The following is a 19,471-nucleotide window of genomic DNA, read 5'->3' as shown; positions in this document are numbered from 1 at the left end:
AGAGAGTATGCGTGGTGGGGGGGGAAAGAGAGTATGGTGTCGGGGGGGGGGAAGAGAGTATGGTGTCGGGGGGGGGGAAGAGAGAGTGAGTATGGTGGGGAGGGAAGAGAGAGTGAGTATGGTGTCGGGGGGGGGAAAGAGAGAGCGAGTATGGTTGGGGGGAAGAGAGTATGGTGTGGGGGGAGGGGAAGAGAGTATGGCGTGGTAGGGGGGAAGAGAGTATGGCGTGGGGGGGGAAGAGAGTATGGTGTCGGGGGGGGCGAAGAGAGAGTGAGTATGGTGGGGAGGGAAGAGAGAGTGAGTATGGTGTGGGGGGGGGGGGAGAGAGAGTGAGTATGGTTGGGGGGAAGAGAGTATGGTGTGGGGGGAGGGGAAGAGAGTATGGTGTGGGGGGAGGGGAAGAGAGTATGGCGTGGTGGGGGGAAGAGAGTATGGTGTGGGGGGAGGGGAAGAGAGTATGGCGTGGTGGGGGGAAGAGAGTATGGTGTCGGGGGGGGGGGAAGAGAGTATGGCGTGGTGGGGGGGGAAGAGAGTATGGTGTCGGGGGGGGGGGAAGAGAGAGTGAGTATGGTGGGGAGGGAAGAGAGAGTGAGTATGGTGTGGGGGGGGGGGGGGAAGAGAGAGTGAGTATGGTTGGGGGGAAGAGAGTATGGTGTCGGGGGAGGGGAAGAGAGTATGGCGGGGGGGGGGGGAAGAGAGAGTGAGTATGGTGGGGAGGGAAGAGAGAGTGAGTATGGTGTGGGGGGAAGAGAGAGTGAGTGTGGGGGGGGGAAGAGAGTATGGTGTGGGGGGGGGAAGAGAGTATGGTGGGGGGGGGGGAAGAGAGTATGGCGTGGTGGGGGGGGAAGAGAGTATGGTGTCGGGGGGGGGAAGAGAGTATGGTGTCGGGGGGGGGGAAGAGAGAGTGAGTATGGTGGGGAGGGAAGAGAGAGTGAGTATGGTGTCGGGGGGGGGGGAAAGAGAGAGTGAGTATGGTTGGGGGGAAGAGAGTATGGTGTGGGGGGAGGGGAAGAGAGTATGGCGTGGTAGTGGGGGGAAGAGAGTATGGCGTGGGGGGGGAAGAGAGTATGGTGTCGGGGGGGGCGAAGAGAGAGTGAGTATGGTGGGGAGGGAAGAGAGAGTGAGTATGGTGTCGGGGGGGGGGAAGAGAGAGTGAGTATGGTGGGGAGGGAAGAGAGAGTGAGTAGGTGTCGGGGGGGGGGAAAGAGAGAGTGAGTATGGTTGGGGGGAAGAGAGTATGGTGTGGGGGGGAGGGGAAGAGAGTATGGCGTGGTAGGGGGGGAAGAGAGTATGGCGTGGGGGGGGAAGAGAGTATGGTGTCGGGGGGGGCGAAGAGAGAGTGAGTATGGTGGGGAGGGAAGAGAGAGTGAGTATGGTGTGGGGGGGGGGGAAGAGAGAGTGAGTATGGTTGGGGGGAAGAGAGTATGGTGTGGGGGGAGGGGAAGAGAGTATGGCGTGGTGGGGGGAAGAGAGTATGGTGTCGGGGGGGGGGAAGAGTGAGTGAGTATGGTGGGGAGGGAAGAGAGAGTGAGTATGGTGTGGGGGGGGGGGAAGAGAGTATGGGGGGGGGAAGAGAGTATGGTGGGGGGGGGGGGAAGAGAGTATGGTGGGGGGGGGAAGAGAGTATGCTGTGGGGGGGGGGGAAGAGAGTATGGCGTGGGGGGGGGGAAGAGAGTATGGCGTGGGGGGGGGGAAGAGAGTATGGCGTGGTGGGGGGGGGGGAAGAGAGTATGGCGTGGTGGGGGGGGAAGAGAGTATGGCGTGGTGGGGGAAGAGAGTATGGTGTCGGGTGGGGGAAGAGAGTATGGTGTCGGGGGGGGGGAAGAGAGAGTGAGTATGGTGGGGAGGGAAGAGAGAGTGAGTATGGTGTGGGGGGGGGGGGAAGAGAGAGTGAGTATGGTTGGGGGGAAGAGAGTATGGTGTGGGGGGAGGGGAAGAGAGTATGGCGTGGTGGGGGGAAGAGAGTATGGTGTCGGGGGGGGGGAAGAGAGTATGGCGTGGTGGGGGGGGAAGAGAGTATGGTGTCGGGGGGGGGGAAGAGAGAGTGAGTATGGTGGGGAGGGAAGAGAGAGTGAGTATGGTGTGGGGGGGGGGGAAGAGAGAGTGAGTATGGTTGGGGGGAAGAGAGTATGGTGTCGGGGGAGGGGAAGAGAGTATGGCGGGGGGGGGGGGAAGAGAGAGTGAGTATGGTGGGGAGGGAAGAGAGAGTGAGTATGGTGTGGGGGGAAGAGAGAGTGAGTGTGGGGGGGGAAGAGAGTATGGTGTGGGGGGGGAAGAGAGTATGGTGGGGGGGGGGGAAAGAGAGTATGGGGGGGGGAGAAGAGAGTATGGTGGGGGGGGCGGGAAGAGAGTATGGTCGGGGGGGAAGAGAGTATGCTGTGGGGGGGGAAGAGAGTATGGTGTGGGGGGGGGGGAAGAGAGAGTGAGTATGGTGGGGGGGAGAGAGTATGGCGTGGCGGGGGGAAGAGAGAGGGAGTATGGTTGGGGGGGGAAGAGAGTCTGGCGTGGGGGTGGGGAAAGAGAGTATGGCGTGGGGGGGGGGAAAGAGAGTATGGCGTGGGGGGGGGAAAGAGAGAGTGAATATGGTGGCGGGGGGGGAGGAGAGAGTGAGTATGGTGTGGTGGGGGGAAGAGAGTATGGCGTGGGGGGGGAAGAGAGTATGGCGTGGGGGGGGGGAAGAGAGTATGGTGCGGGGGGGTAAGAGAGTATGGTGCGGGGGGGTAAGAGAGTATGGTGCGGGGGGGTAAGAGAGTATGGTGCGGGGGGGGAATAGAGTGTGGCGGGGGGGGAATAGAGTGTGGCGGGGGGGGAATAGAGTGTGGCGGGGGGGGAATAGAGTGTGGCGGGGGGGGGAAGAGAGAGTGAGTATGGTGTGGGGGGGAGGACAGTATGGTGTGGGGGGAAGAGAGTATGGTGTGGGGGGAAGAGAGTATGGTGTGGGGGGAAGAGAGTATGGTGTGGGGGGAAGAGAGTATGGTGTGGGGGGAAGAGAGAGTGAGTATGGTGTGGGGGGGAAGAGAGTATGGTGTTGGGGGGAAGAGAGTATGGCGGGGGGGGGAAGAGAGTATGGCGGGGGGGGGAAGAGAGTATGGCGGGGGGGGGAAGAGAGTATGGCGGGGGGGGGAAGAGAGTATGGCGGGGGGGGGGAAGAGAGTATGGCGGGGGGGGGGAAGAGAGAGTATGGTGGGGGGGGGGGAAGAGAGAGTATGGTGGGGGGGGGGAAGAGAGAGTATGGTGGGGGGGGGAGAGAGAGTATGGTGGGGGGGGGAAGAGAGAGTATGGTGGGGGGGGGAAGAGAGAGTATGGTGGGGGGGGAAGAGAGTATGGCGTGGAGGGGGGGGGGGAAGAGAGAATGGTGTGGGGGGGGAAGAGAGAATGGTGTGGTGGGGGAAGAGAGTATGGTGTGGGGGGGGGAAGAGAGAGTATGGTGGGGGGGAAGAGAATATGGTGGGGGGGACGAGAATATGGTGGGGGGGGACGAGAATATGGTGGCGGGGAAGAGAGTATGGCAGGGGGGGGGGAAGAGAGTATGGCGGGGGGGGGGGAAGAGAGTATGGCGGGGGGGTGTAGAGAGAGTGACTCTGGTTGGGGGGGGGGGGAAGAGAGTATGGCGTGGTGGGGGGGGGGGGAGAAGAGAGAGTGAGTATGGTGGGGGGGGAAGAGAGAGTGAGTATGGCGTGGGGGGGGAAGAGAGTATGGCGTGGGGGGGGGAAGAGAGAGTGAGTATGGTGGCGGGGGGGAGGAGAGAGTGAGTATGGTGTGGTGGGGGGGGAAGAGAGTATGGCGTTGGGGGGGGGGAAAGAGAGAGTGAGTATGGTGTGGTGGGGGGGGGGAAGAGAGTATGGCGTTGGGGGGGGGGGAAGAGAGAGTGAGTATGGTGTGGTGGGGGGGAAGAGAGTATGGTGTGGGGGGGGGGGAAAGAGTATGGTGTGGGGCGGGGGGGAAGTGTGCGAGAGTATGGTGTGGCGGGGGAGAGAGTATGGTGGCGGGGGGGTAGAGAGTATGGCATGGCAGGGGGTGGGTGAAGAGAGTATGGTGTTGGGTGGAAAGAGAGTATGGCGTGGGGGGGGGGAAAGAGTATGGCGTGGGGGTAAGAGAGTATTGTGTGGGGGTGAGAGAGTATGGTGTGGGGGTGAGAGAGTATGGTGTGGGGGTGAGAGAGTATGGTGTGGGGGGGGGGGGGCAGAGATAGTGAGTGTGGTGGGGGGGAACAGAGTATGGTGTGGGGGAGGTTAAGAGACTATGGCGGGGGGGGAAGAGAGTATGGTGGGGGGGGGGGAGAAGAGCGTATGGCATGGCGGGGGAGAAGAGAGTATGGTGTGGGGGGGAGAGAGTATGGTGGGGGGAAGAGAATATGGTGGTGGGGGGGGAAGAGAATATGGTTGGGGGGGGAAAAGAGAGTATGGTGGGGGGGGGGGGAAGAGAGTATGGTTGGGGGGGGGGAAGAGAATATGGCGTGGGGGGGGGGGAAAGAGAGTGGGGGGGGAGAGAGAGAGAGAGAGAGAGAGAGAGAGAGAGAGAGAGAGAGAGAGAGAGAGAGAGAGAGAGAGAGACACAGTGAGAAATGGTGGGGGCGGGGAGAAGAGAGAGAGAGTGGTGGTGAGAAGAGAGAGAGCGAGAAAGCGAGAGAGGTGGTGGGGGGGGAGAAGAGAGTGGTGGTTGGGGGGGGGGGAGGAGAGAGAGTGGTGGGGGGGGGGGGAAAGAGAGAGAGAGAGAGAGAGAGAGAGAGAGAGAGAGAGAGAGAGAGAGAGAGAGAGAGAGAGAGAGAGAGAGAGAGAGAGAGAGAGAGAGAGAGAGAGATGGGGGCGGGGAAAAGAGTTGGGGTGGAAAGAGAGCTAGATAATAGCGCGAGAGAAGGCATTTGAATGTCAACCACCATATTACGGTGAAACCAGACCAGGTACGGATGGCAATTTCCTTCCCTAAAGGACATTAGTGAACCAGATGGGTCTTTACAACAATCGACAATAGATTCATGGTCATCACTAGATTCTTAATTCCAGATATTTATTGAATTACAGACGGCTCTGTGAGCAGAACAAAGAGGAATTCCACCAAGAATGACAACTATGTAAAAGGCAAGGCAGTAGCAATGCAATATTCTCTACGGTAGAAAAGCCTACTGGCAGCGTTCAGGCCCAGGCAAGGAATACCACTGAGCAAATGTATGAAAAAGTTGCAAATGCTGTAATTTATGTCCAAGCCTACTGCAGAGATGAGAACCAAGTTTGAAGTTGGGGGAAAGAATGAAGATAAACAAAATCCATTACATTTTGATTAAATATGAATACCTGTACAGAATCATACAGCACGGAAACACTCCCTTTAGTCCAAGACATCCATGACTAAACTAGTCAACCAAACTAGTCCAAACCAAACTCGTTCCATTTGCCCATGTTTGTCCTATATCCCTCTAAACCTTTCCTATTTATTCAGTTGTCCCTAGGTCTTTTAAATGTTGTAATTGTACTAGCCCCTACCTCTACCTCTGGCAGTTCATTCCTACCTTCTGTGTGAAAAATGTTGCTCCTCAGGTCCCTTTTAAATCTTTCCCCTCTCACTCTGAATAGATGCCCTCTTGCTTTGAACTCCCCTGCCCTAGGGAAAAGACCTTTGCTATTCACCTTAGCCATGCCCCTCATAATTTTATAAACTTCTAAGGTCACCCTTCAACCTCCTACACTGCAGGGAAGAAGTCCTAGCCTATTCAGCCTCTCCTTATAACTCAAACCCTCCAGTCCCAGTAACATTGCTGTAAATCATTTCTGTTCCCTTTCCAATTTAATGATATCCTTCATTAGCAGGGTGACCACAATTGTACGCAGTATTCCAAATGTTACATACAGCTGCAACATGACATCCCAACATCACTACTCAAGGCTCTGACAAATGAAGGCAAGCATGCCAAATGCCTTTTTCACCACCCTGTCTACTTGAGATGCCGTTTTCAAGGAATGAAGTACCTAAAAACCTAGGTGTCTCTGTTTAACAACAATCCCCAAGAACCAACAAGAGTCCAGAGTCCATGTATTATTTACGTGGCTCCCCGTGCTGTTCCCCCGCTTTAAAGGAAGCTACAGGGAAAATGCGGGCTTATTAAATAAAGATCTGCCCTGTAACCATTCTCCAATTCTTCTCCAACTCTAACGCAGTCACAGACTGGACTAAAGGGTTTAGCAGACATTTTTTCACTTTTTGAAACATGAATTGCTTTGCCAAAGAACTGGATCAGGTGGAGACCATGCAACAGTTTCTAATTCTGAGAGTCTGAATCTACAGCTTGGAATCCTTCAGTATTCATGTGTGATTGCAACTGTAGTAATATTCAACAAATGTATTCCCATGTCTATACTAAATGGGGAAGTACTTTGCAATTTTGTACTAAAACATACTTCTATCACAGGTAACCATTGTCAAAATAATCAGAAACGCCAATGATACTTGTTAAAAATCTGTTAAGTCTTCATCTAATTCACTTGAGCACTGAGATTAATTCCGTGCAGCATGAACAATTGCTTTCCGAACCTTTATTTGATGTTCACTAAGTAAAGAAGGGTTATTTAGCGCACTCTGAGATAATAAGAACTGCCAGTGCTGGAGTCAGAAATAACGCCGTGTGGAGTTGGAGGAACACAGCAGGCCAGGCAGCATCAGAGGAGCAGGAATGCTGACATTTTGGGACAAGACCCATCATCCTCCAACCTGGTGTACACATCCTTTGCTCCCAATGTGGCCTCCTGTACATCAGTGAGACCAAGCGCAGATTCGGGGACCATAGTAGGGTACTGGGGATTTGTTGGCAGAAAGGGTGGGACAGGAAGAATATGGACAGGTTGTGTCAGGTTAAGGAGGTGGGGATGAGAGGGAGATTAGGACATGGGATGAGGCTGGGGAGATTTTAAAACTGGTGAATTCTAGATTAAGACTATTGGGCTGTAGGCTCTGGAGGCGGAATACAAGGTATTGCTCATCCAGTTTATTCATGGTGACATTGTGGCACTAGAGGAGGCCCAGGATGGGCATGTCACCCAGGGAGTGGTACAGGGCGTTAAAAAGGTTGGCAACTGGAAGGTGTTGGCGTTTGCTGTGTTCAGACCGCAGATGCTTCACTAAATGGTCCCCAAGTCTGCGCTTGGTCTCAGCCATGTAGAGGAGGCCACATCAGGAGCAACAGATGAGGTAGATTATGTTGGAGGGCAAAGGGTCCTGAATTGAAACATCAACTTTCCTGTTCCTCTGGTGCTGCCTGGCCTGTTGTGTTCCTCCGATTCCACAGTATTATCTCTTATTTAGTGCACTGTTAACTTCCATGAAAATGCTGTTGAGAGTTAAAAAGAAGCAAGACTTTTAGAAAGCACCAGGCACAATCATAGAGTCATACAGCATGGAAGCAGATCATTCACTCCAACCAGTTCATGCTGAACATAATCCCAAACTAAACTAGTCCTACCTCCTGCTTCTGGCCCATATCCCTCCAAACCTTTCCCATTCATATCTCCATCCAAATTTAAAACGTTGTAATTTTACTCGCATCCACTACTTCAGCAGCGAGTTCATTCCACACGTGACCCGTCCTCTGTGTAAAAAGTTTGCCCCTCGTGTCATTTTTAAATCTCTCACCTTTGACCTTAAAAATGTGCGCACTAGATTTGAAATTCCCCATCTGAGGGAAGAAAACAACTACCATCAACTATCTATACCTCTCATTATTTCATAAACTTCTATCAGGTCACCTCTCAACCTCCTATGCTCCGGTGAAAAAAGTGCCTTTTCACTCAGCTTGCTCCTATCTGAAAACTTCAAGCTCATATGATAGAAAGTCAATGATCAATGAGAAGAAACTGAGTTCTGAACACCAGCTCAGATCAAGTTATCATTGTGCACAACTCGCAAGATTTAAAGATTTCACAGTGATTGCACAAGTGAATAATACAAAAGACTTCTGGCTCCAGAACACGACTACCATAGTTATTGGTAATTATTACTTAATTCAGAGCAAGAATTGAGAACAGTATGGAAAAGCAGAGAGCATAGGAGACATATTATCATAAGACCATCAGCATATCTAGGAATAGCCACATAGAATTTCAAAACCATGTATACTATTTTACATAGTTCTGCCCAATCCCCCAACCTTTGAATATTTGAAGGAAAGGCCTTGTTTATGTTCTTGATCTTGCATTTTTGTCACTCCTGTGCTACAAGAGATTCAGAATTACTAAGATAGTCCACAAGTTTGAAAATCATGTTTCCATCCTTCATGGTCAGTCACCAATCTCTATTAGCAAATCTTGGAATCACGAATGCCCGTGTCCCTGAAATGTACAAAATTCTGATGGGGTTTGATAGGCTAAATAACAAGGTTGTTTTCACTGGTCAGGGAATCCAAAACATAAAATCGGGCAGTCTCAGGATAAGGTATCAACCAGTTCTGAGGAAGGGTCACCAGAACGGAAACATTAATTCTGATATTTTCTTCACAAATACTGACAGACCTGCCGAGCTTTTCCAGCAACTTCTGTTTTTGTTACCGATTTACAGCATCCACAGTTCATTGGATTTTTAAACAACCATTTTGGACCTAGATGAAGAGAAAGGAATTCACTCAAAGGGTTGTGAATCTTTAGGTTGTCTATTTGAGAGTTTCAGATACTCTACCATTGAATATATTTAAGATTGGACAGACAGATGTTTGGTCTCTCAGAGAATCAAGAGATCTTGGAAGCAGGCAGAAAAATGGAGCTGAAGCCAAAGGTCATTCATGACTGTACTGAATAACAGAGCAGGTTCGACAACCAAGAACAATAATTCTTATTTCTTTTGTTCACGAGTCATAGTATCTGCATATCAAATTAATCACAATTGTATGTCATCTGAAACAAAGAAATTGAACAAGTATATCACATGAGAAGCTTGCCAAATGGATACAAAATGGACATGATGGTAAGAGACAGAGGACTGGTGGTGGTTGAGGATTGTTTTTCTGGAGGCCTATGACCAGGAGTGTTCCACAGGGATCGGTGCACTGCTGTTTGTCATTTATATAAACAATTTGGATGAGAATTCAGGAGGCATGGTTAGTAAGTTGGAGTGACATCAATATTGTTGGTGTAGTGGGTAGTGAAGAAGGTTATCTAAGAGTACAACAGGAGTTTGATCAATTGGGTCAACGGGCTGAGGAGCAGCACATGGAGTTTAATTTGGAGAAACGTGAGGTATTGCATTTTAGTAAAACAGACTAGAGCAGGGCTAATATAATTACTGGTAGGGCCCTGGGTAGTGCTGTCAAACAGAGACCAAGGGGTTCAGGTACATAGTTTTGTGAAAGTTGCATCACAGGTAGACAGGATCGGGTTAAGAAGGCATTTAGCATATTTGCTTTCATTGCTCATACCATTGATTATAGGAGTTGGGATATCATGTTGAGGTTGTATAAGATGTTAGTCAGGCTTTTTCTGGAGTACTGTGTACCGTTCTGGTCATCCTGCTAAAGGAAGGATATTATTAAATTAGAGAGGGTTCAAAAAAGGTTTACACGCATTTTGCCAGGACTGGAGAGTTTAAATTATACAGAGGGGCTATACAGGCCGGGACTCCCTGGTGCAGACGAGGCTGTGGGCTGACCTTGTTGAGGTACGTAAAATCCTAGGGAGCATAGATAAGATGAATAGCAAAGGTGTGTGTGAGATGAAGAGCAAAAGTCTTTATCTGAGGGTAAGGGAGTTCAAAACTAGAGGATACATTTTTAAGGTGAGGGGGCAAGATTTTACAGAGGTTTGAGTTGTACAGAGTGGTTCATACGTGGAATGAATTGCCAGATGAAGTGGTAGACGTAGGTATGGTTACGATATTTAAAAATATTTGGACAGGTACATCATTAGCAAAGTTTCAGATGGGTAAGGGCCAAGCGCAGGCAAATGGGACTAGTTTACTTTGGAAAACTTGTTTGGCATGGATGTGTTTTACCAGTGGGTCTGTTTCGGTGCTGTATGACTATGTACTTATCAGTGTCAAAACCCATTATGTTGCGAGTATGAGCAGGCACTGGGAATGATTGCAAACATGGAACTGCTGAGTAAGGACAGAATAAAGCTCAAGGAATCTTTCCATTTGAGGGAAAACCTTGAAATGTTCAAAGTTAAGAAACTTTAAGTCTCTCTTCTCCCAGAAAAGTATGGGAAAATTAGGATGTGATTGTAGGAGAGGGTGCAGAGATTTATCTGGCTGCTCCCTGGGCTGGAGGGTCTGAGGAAAGACTGGATAGGCTGGGGTCGTTTTTTGTTTGAGCAGTGAAGGTTGGGAGAGGGCCTAATAAAGATCTATATGATTGTGAGGGGAAAACTTGGGGTGCATATGAAGGCACTGCCTCCATTAGCAGAGGGGTCAACAGTCAAAGGTCATAGATTTAACACAACAGGTAGAAGGCTAAAGGGAGCATAAAGGGAAGACTTTTTTTCTTCCAAATGTTAGTACGAGTCTGAAACTCATTGCTTGAAACAGCGATGGGGTCAGAAACTCTTGTTAAATGTAAGTGATGTTTAGATAGTTTCCAGGGTGATGTGCAAAGACCTGCAAATGGGATTACAGCAGTCAGTTCACTGGTGAGGACATGATGGGCTGAATGGCCCCAAAGCTATTAATGCCTATAAAGTCTATGAATACCACATCCCTATTGCATGCACTGGAGTGAAAGGATTTACTTGTCATCTTTTTTGTGAGTTTTCTGTAGCTTGGCACTAGTTTGTTTCACATGCAGTTATGCTTCTTTACTGTGGGGTGAGAACCAGATTTCTGCCCCACATGATGTGCCTTTGGCTGCCAACCAAACATTCCATTATAGCAAAAATTTCCTGTACATAATTCCAGCAATTCCTTTAGGTACATTTTAAATATTAAACTCAACTGGTGCATCTCAATTTTTGTTCAAGTCTTATGGGAATTGTAATGCTATGCTGCGATTTCTATATCAACAAACATTGCGCTCATGATCTCCATATTGTCACGTTACTGTCAAAATTGGCAGGGACAGTGTCATATTGGTTATGTTACTGCTCTAGTAATGCAGAAAAACTAAGCCAAAATCTTGTCTGGTGCATCAATGTCCTTACTGAAGGGAAATTGTAATCCCACACAGTATGGCCTCCAGAAGGTTCTTAACTAGCGAGTTTTGGGAAGATTTGTAGCTCAGGTTGAGGTTCTGGGTGTGAGTTTGCTCGCTGAGCTGGAAGGTTCGTTTTCAGACGTTTCGTCACCATTCTAGGTAACATCATCAGTGAGCCTCCGACGAAGCGCTGGTGTTATGTCCCGCTTTCTATTTATCTGGTTAGGTTTCCTTGGGTTCTTAACTTTCCTCTGAAATGGCCTAGCTAGCAAGTTTATCAATCACTACAAAAAAGAAAAATAATAAAACAAGACTGCCCATCCACCATCAATCTCATCACCAGACAAGGCAAAAGGCACACCAGCAAAAGTAGCTCTCAACTCCTCCTTCTGGGAATCGGTACTAAAACTGGGATATCTATCCCACAGTGTGGTCATGACAGGATAGCATAGAGATATTCAGAGAAACTGATCTTTCATCCAACAGCCCAGATACTACCTTCACCAACTGTCCTGTCCTTCCACATACAGTACATGCCCACTAGAGGTGGCAGCACACCGACAGTCCATCGGGAGAGTGTTTGGAGTGGACAAAAGTGATGACAAATTCCACAAAGTCACACAGCATCCAGTAAAAGGGTAAAACACGGGGAAGGAAGGCTCCCAAAGATTGCTGTTCTCCGTCAACTGAAAGTCTGTACTTCCCAATGTTGAACACCAATTAAAAGAAGCATCAAACATACTAAGAGAATATTATGTACTCTGAATGGGCGACTTCAAAGTCAATCACTAAATTAGCATCCCAAGGTTCTTCACAAGAACCTTTACCGGTTCACTAATATGCTTTAGGGAAGGAAATTTGTCATCCTTACCTGGTCTGACCTCCATGTGACTCCAGATCCACAGCGACGTAGTTGACTCTCAACAGGTCTCTGGGCAAATAGGGATAGGCAATAAATACTGGCTTAGCCAGCGATGCCCTCATCTCATGAATAAATTTAAAGAAAAGTAGAATTCTAAACTTTATATGACACTGAGCCTCACGAATCTGCCTGTACCAGAATCAGTTTGTCATTGCAGGATTAATAAGACTGACCACCACAGTTCTCAGGGAGATAAAATCCCATCTTCACACTGACAATACTCTCCACCACACTGTGTAACAGTACCACCTACAAAATGAATTTGATTCAGAATAGAGCAGCTCAAATTCTGTAATCCATGAGGCAGAGGGCCGCAAGCAATAGAATTATAAATTATATACCCCCACATTCTATTGGTTCAAAGCTAAACATTAATATCAGTACCATTAATATCAGTACACAATGTTCAGAAAAGCATGCCACAAGAAGTGTCAGGCATGGATAAAATAAGGTGCCACTTGGTGATGCTGCAGAGAGTCACATGCATGCTAAACAGAGGAATTCATGTATCATGGTTGGAGCTAAGAAATTCCCCAATTAATTCTTTCAATCAAATCTCAATATTCATGCTACATTCCGCCATGAACAGTGGTAGACAATTAATCAACTGATTAGAGCAGATGGCTCCATTGACACCCCCATCTCAATGATGGCTGAGTCCAGCACTTTGTACAAAAGACAAGGCCAAAGCATTAGAAAGCAAATTCAGCCAGAAGTGCTAAACAAAAAATGATCATCTTAGTGTTGTCTTGGGGTCTGCATCATTTCGAAAGCTAGTTTGATTCATTCTATCAGTAAATCATGCAGCCCTCTGGATGTTGGATGCAATTATTTGCTTGGACAGCATCCTAGCTAGATTTTGCTTTATTCATTCAGAAGTAGGCATTGGTGGCTAGGTCAACATTAATTGCCCATCCCTAATTTCCTTGGGGAAGGCAGTAGTGAACTACCTTCTTGAGCTGCTGCAATCCATGTGGAGCAGGGACACCCGACAAGAAGGGAGTTCCTTGAATCTTCAGCATTCGTGTTTCAGAACTTGATGATCCAAACAGAGGTAAAAAAGCTAAAGTCAAGTGGGGAGATGAGTGTGACAGTCTTGCTGTCAAGCCAAAATCTAATCAGGTGTAGCATCAAGAAAACTTAAGTCAATGGGAATTAAGGATAACTAACCAAAGTATGAAGTCATGCTTAACATGTAGGATGATGTTATGGTTGCTGGAAGCCTCAGACTATGGTATCACTGCATAAGTTGCTCAGCACTGAATACTGGGTCCAACTATCTGCTTCATCTTTACCTTCTTCCACTGTCAAGATCAAAATTGGAGATATTTACTGATGACTGCAGATGGTGCAGTTCCGTTTTCAAATCCTCAGGTTCTGAAACAGTCTACATCCACGTGTAGCAAACCCTGAACAAAATTTGGGCTTGGATTGGAAAGCAGCAAATAACATGAATGGCAAAGAAATAGGTTAGACAATGATCATTTCCACAGAGAAAAGATCGAACTTCCCTCAACTCTGAATAGTATTAGGGTCATTGAATCTCCCAGCAAAAGCCAGAGGTTCACCACTAACCAAAAATTTAACTGGATCAGCTACATAATTACAGTCACTACAATAGCAAGTCACAGGCTGGGTATTCTGTGCCAACTAATCCACCTCCTAAATCGCCAAATCTATTTCAACATTTACATTGTACAAGTCAGGAGTACGATGGAATACCAACCACTTGCTTGGACAGACAGAGGTCCATTAACACTCAATCCCAACACTTCCCAGGACAAAGTTAGCCAATCAATGATAACGCATCCACCATCTTCACCAATGCACCACGGTATTGTGTGCCATCTGCAAGACACAGTGCAACTAAAAGCTCCATTGACTTCATCATTCCATGATTCTACCACTTCCCAAACATATTCTTCATGAATTACATGTAAAAAAATGCATACCTGCTTAATGTTTCAAGATCAATGGGAACAAAGATTTCAGACAAACATCTCCACAGAAACTGTAGACATTGATTACTGCATAACAAGAACAATCCATTATGAAGGATAATAACCATTATTCAACAGGCTGGAACTAGCTGACATTTCCTTCTCTATCTATCATGTTGCTGGTATGGTTGCATATCTGCCTGTTGTCCTCTGGATCCTTAACGTATTAATGTATGAGCCTATGCTTTTGTGTATTAGCATACTCATTTTAGAGTGAAGAGTATTGCAGCAAATCAACTACTCACCTCACATACACTTTGCAGCACAGGTTATTAACAGCTGATTGAAAACTGACTGACACCCCCATGCTCCCACTTTCCAGCCCCACTAATTTACAGATATTGAGATTAAACTCTCATCAAACCATTAAGATCAATAATTCATCTTAGGTTAGTTAGATCTGAGGATCAAATGATAATCTAAGATCATCTCCATCCAAGTAGAATCAGACGCCGCAGGGGGAAACCTATTTGAACCAGCTGTTTGAAAGAGTTTTCCAATCAAACTTACTCCCGTTCTTCTCCCATTCCAAGGACAATTCAATGTCCTTTCAAAAACTACTATTGTCTATTAGTGAGTTTTGAGAATATTTGAAGCTCAGGTTGAGGTTCTGAGTGTAAGTTTGCTCGCTGAGCTAGAAGATGCGTTTTCAGGCATTTCCTGTGTTGATGTCATTTCCTGCATTGGTGATGTCATTTCCTGTTCTTTTTCTCAGAGGGTGGTAGATTGGCTCCAAATCAATGTGTTTGTTGATGGAGTTCCGGTTGGAATGCTATGCTTCTTGGAATTCTCGTGCGTGTCTCTGTTTGGCTTGTCCTAGGATGGATGTGCTGTCCCAATCAAAGTGGTGTCCTTCCTCATCTATGTAAGGATACTAGTGATAGTGGGTCATGTCTTTTTGTGGCTAGTTGATGTTCATGTATCCTGGTGGCTAGCTTTCACCAATGCAGGAAATGACATCACCACCCCAAGGAAACCTAACCAGATAAATAGAAAGCGGGACATAACACCAGTGCTTCACCGGAGGCTCACTGATGATTACCTAGAATGGTGACGAAACGTCTAAAAACGAACCTTCCAGCTCAGCGAGCAAACTCACATCCAGAACTATTGTCTATTCTTTTAGAACATTTCCACCCAGTCTATGCAGGTCATAATGACTTGTCTCACTACCTTAACATAATTTAACAAATTCTCTCTCTATAATTTAAGAAAATGCAAAAGCTGAGGCAAATAGATTTCTTTTTAGGGAAGTTCAAGATCATTGACTTTAGACCTAAAAAGGATGGAACAGCATGCTTTCAAAATAGGGAAATGTTAAAAACAATAAATTTCTAAAGAGATTTAGGGATACATATTCACAGAAAATTAAAATGCCATACATAATTTCAAAAAAATCAAAAGACTTTACAGAACACTGGCTTAGAGGTCTTGTGGTGCAGTGTTAGTATCCCCACCTCAGAACCAGGAGGCCTGGGTTCAAGTCCCACATGCCTCACAAGTATGTAATAATATTGCTGAACAGATTTGTGAAAAAATATGAAAACATTAGCCTTTATCCTTTTGCTTTTATGATTTACTTCAGGCCAAATACATGTTCAAGATCTCCTGAGTGTAGATACCTCCTAATTACACTGTTCAGAGATGTTATTACACACTTCCAGAGCAGCAGGACTTCAACGCAGGTTTCCTGAAATCAGAGGGAGGGAAACTACCAGTGCGCCAACAGAGTCTCCCCACTGGTCTTTCTTTCTTTTTGTCCTACTGAGGATTGTTATCACACACAACTGATCAGCCTTCCCATGACCAAAATCACCATGACTATTTTTTTGCTTTTCTTTAAAAAAGTTAATAGTTAATAATAACAATTTAAATAGTTAAATTACTAAGACAGACTAATATAGGATGCTAGATTTTTGGAGCTCTCTTCCACACATGATAATTGAGGCTTGATAAATTGTTACATTGCAGATTGTTATATTCTTATTAAGCAATAATTTTAAGAGGTACTGTACAACAGTAATTATAAAGTAACTTTACAGATCAGTCATGATCTCAATGAATGATAGTGCAAGCTTGTGAAGTTAAATTGCTCACCTTTGCTCTGATGTTCATAATTTTACTTGTCACACCACACAGTACAATCATAATAGAAGTTATTTCTTATCCACAAAAGATTATTTTGCAGATATAAACCTCTTGTTTTGACGAACTTAAAACTGACAAAATGCTTGTTCTGCCACACAACATAACACAATGTTCTGAACACCTGCAGGGATGGAGGGATAGTAAGAACTGCCAATGCTGGAGTCAGAGATAGCAAAGTGTGGAGCTGGAGGAAGACAGCAGCCAGGCAGCACCAGAGGAGCAGGAAAGCCGACATTTTGGTTCGGGACCCTTTTTCAGAAACCTTTTCAGCGACGTAAAGGTCAGCGCACCATTCCACAAGTGCAACTCCCTTGTCCATGGGTTTGATAGTGAGGTTAGGGTTGGAGCGGAGGGCTACACATTCTGTGGGGGAAGAATTTGGAGTGAGTGACGGAGATGGAGAGGTTGAGGCGATCGATGTTTCGATGGCAGTTGGAATTGAAGAGATCAAGGGAGGGTAGGAGGCCTTGGGGTGGTGTCCAGGAGGATGGGGTCTGTTGGAGGCAGGAGAAGGGATCTGTAGAGGGTGGGTTAGACTCACGGTTAAAGAAATAGGTGCTGAGGCAGAGGAAAAACTATTCGACATCCAAGAGTGAACAGTATTCATTGATGCGTGGACAGACGAGGGACTGAGGACTGACCGTTCGTCCTAAGCGAGGGGAAGGTCTGGGAGGATAGTGAAGACGTGGCAGGGTTTGGGGCTGGGATTGGCTGTAGAGGCAGTGGACGGAGCGACGTCAGCGGTGGGTGTTTTTGAAGAAGGGTCCCGACCCGAAACGTCAGCTTTCCTGTTCCTCTGATGCTGCCTGGCATACTGTATACGGATATGGAAGTCTTTTCAAGCAAGACAAGGCAACCTACCTACTGGTTGTTACCCAACAAACAGTGATGCTGGGTTGTGTTCATGTATGCTAGCTATGGTCAAGCATCTAACAGAAACATTGATTCAATCAGTATGTTCTCATTTTGCAACATGCTAACCTTGCAATACTACTATGAGCCATCACTTCCTCTCCATATACACACAGTTACATCCATATAATTTATATGCTAGCTTTTCGTGATTTACAATGATAAATGCAGCAATTGTCCCATAGCACTGTCACACAAAAGACTAAGAAATTCATATTTCAATGTGTGTTGGCTTCATTTAGCATTTTAATCCATAATATTCAGTGATTCTATTGTATTCACGACCTATAAGTTGCAATAGTATGAGACAGATTTGAAAACATTCTGTGCGTTGCCAGTTGAACACACATCAGCTGGTGCGAGTGCTGGTGTTATCATCTCCTTCACAGCAGAAAGAATTCAAATGTTTACTTTCCACAGGTTGTGCATAAATGGCAAAGCAGTCTATTTTTAAACTTCAGAAGGCACTTACCTCCGGGAGCTGCGGAATCTGGATCAGCCGCTTGAAATATTGTAAGTTACTGGATCTATAAAATAATTCTTTCAGTCTGCAAAACAAACCACAGTGAAACTAAGTATACAATTATCACTAAAGGTTTAATTAGAGTTTTAGGTCAATTGGTCTTTGCAACATCTCTTCCTACCTCATGACCCCACCACCAAACATCAAACCATTGTTTCTATACATTTATTGACCAAATTCCCTCTGGTGATCCTCAATTCTTAGCTTCCCACCTCAGTTACCAAACTACTCACAACAACCTTGCACATCCTTCCCACCATCTGTAAACAGGAATTTCCTGGTAGACCTACCGTTTGAGCCTGTCCCTTCCCCTTCAGAACTGCTATCTTGCAGTCATTTTCATCTCATAACATGAAATGCTTTTCTCCAAAATTGCTACAAACCTGCTGAGTAATTCTGGCAGAGATAATGGGAACTGCAGATGCTGGAGATTCCAAGATAATAAAATGTGAGGCTGGATGAACACAGCAGGCCAAGCAGCATCTCAGGAGCACAAAAGCTGACGTTTCGGGCCTAGACCCTTCATCAGAGAGGGGGATGGGGGGAGGGAACTGGAATAAATAGGGAGAGAGGGGGAGGCGGACCGAAGATGGAGAGTAAAGAAGATAGGTGGAGAGGGTGTAGGTGGGGAGGTAGGGAGGGGATAGGTCAGTCCAGGGAAGACGGACAGGTCAAGGAGGTGGGATGAGGTTAGTAGGTAGCTGGGGGTGCGGCTTCGGGTGGGAGGAAGGGATGGGTGAGAGGAAGAACCGGTTAGGGAGGCAGAGACAGGTTGGACTGGTTTTGGGATGCAGTGGGTGGGGGGGAAGAGCTGGGCTGGTTGTGTGGTGCAGTGGGGGGAGGGGATGAACTGGGCTGGTTGAGGGATGCAGTGGGGGAAGGGGAGATTTTGAAACTGGTGAAGTCCACATTACAGCAACTCATATTCCGCCTGGGAACCCTGCAGCCATATGGTATCAATGTGGACTTCACCAGTTTCAAAATCTCCCCTTCCCCCACTGCATCCCTCAACCAGCCCAGTTCATCCCCTCCCCCCACTGCACCACACAACCAGCCCAGCTCTTCCCCCCCACCCACTGCATCCCAAAACCAGTCCAACCTGTCTCTGCCTCCCTAACCGGTTCTTCCTCTCACCCATCCCTTCCTCCCACCAGAAGCCGCACCCCCAGCTACCTACTAACCTCATCCCACCTCCTTGACCTGTCCGTCTTCCCTGGACTGACCTATCCCCTCCCTACCTCCCCACCTACACCCTCTCCACCTATCTTCTTTACTCTCCATCTTCGGTCCGCCTCCCCCTCTCTCCCTATTTATTCCAGTTCCCTCCCCCCATCCCCCTCTCTGATGAAGGGTCTAGGCCCGAAACGTCAGCTTTTGTGCTCCTGAGATGCTGCTTGGCCTGCTGTGTTCATCCAGCCTCACATTTTATTATCGAGTAATTCTGGCACTTCATTTTTACTTCAGATTCACAGCTTGTAAAGTCTTCTGCTTTGATTTCTTCCTGCCCTCATTTCTCCTCATCTCGTCTTTATCCAACTCATCTTTTTGATGCCATCCATCACAAATGACCCTAGACATTTGCTCTCTACCATGTAAGTCTAACTTCGACTTCCACTCCCCATCAAAACGGTTTGAGGGCTCTCCACGTTTGCCATGAATGAAAGTTGACTGGGTTCGATCTAGTATCAGCCTCTGCCTGGCTGAATATGATCTCTCACTGAACAAAAGTTAAAAGGAAGGGGAACTCAAGAACTGTTAATAATGGAGGTAATAGGACCCCAAAAGAACGTGCAAAAACTGGCATAAGGGCACTTTATCTGAAAGCTTGGAGCATTCGAAACAAGGTGGATGAGTTGATGGTGCAA

The 19,471-nt window shown here is 47.2% G+C and overlaps 1 protein-coding gene across 2 annotated transcripts in view; it reads right to left on the bottom strand.

The window, feature by feature from the left end:
* The window catches only part of hip1 (huntingtin interacting protein 1), a 333,480-nt gene that overhangs the window by 128,566 nt on the left and 185,443 nt on the right, over positions 1-19,471 (bottom strand). For both annotated transcript variants that reach the window (XM_048557274.2, XM_048557275.2), the window contains exon 10: positions 17,556-17,631. In XM_048557274.2, coding sequence (XP_048413231.1) covers positions 17,556-17,631 — 76 coding nt within the window. The remainder of the gene's footprint in view (positions 1-17,555; positions 17,632-19,471) is intronic.

The sequence above is a fragment of the Stegostoma tigrinum genome, chromosome 27 (genome assembly GCF_030684315.1).
Source record: "Stegostoma tigrinum isolate sSteTig4 chromosome 27, sSteTig4.hap1, whole genome shotgun sequence".
Taxonomy (NCBI): domain Eukaryota; kingdom Metazoa; phylum Chordata; class Chondrichthyes; order Orectolobiformes; family Stegostomatidae; genus Stegostoma; species Stegostoma tigrinum.
The sequence above is the reverse complement of the archived record's forward strand: the minus strand, read 5'-3'. Positions and strand labels throughout refer to the sequence as shown.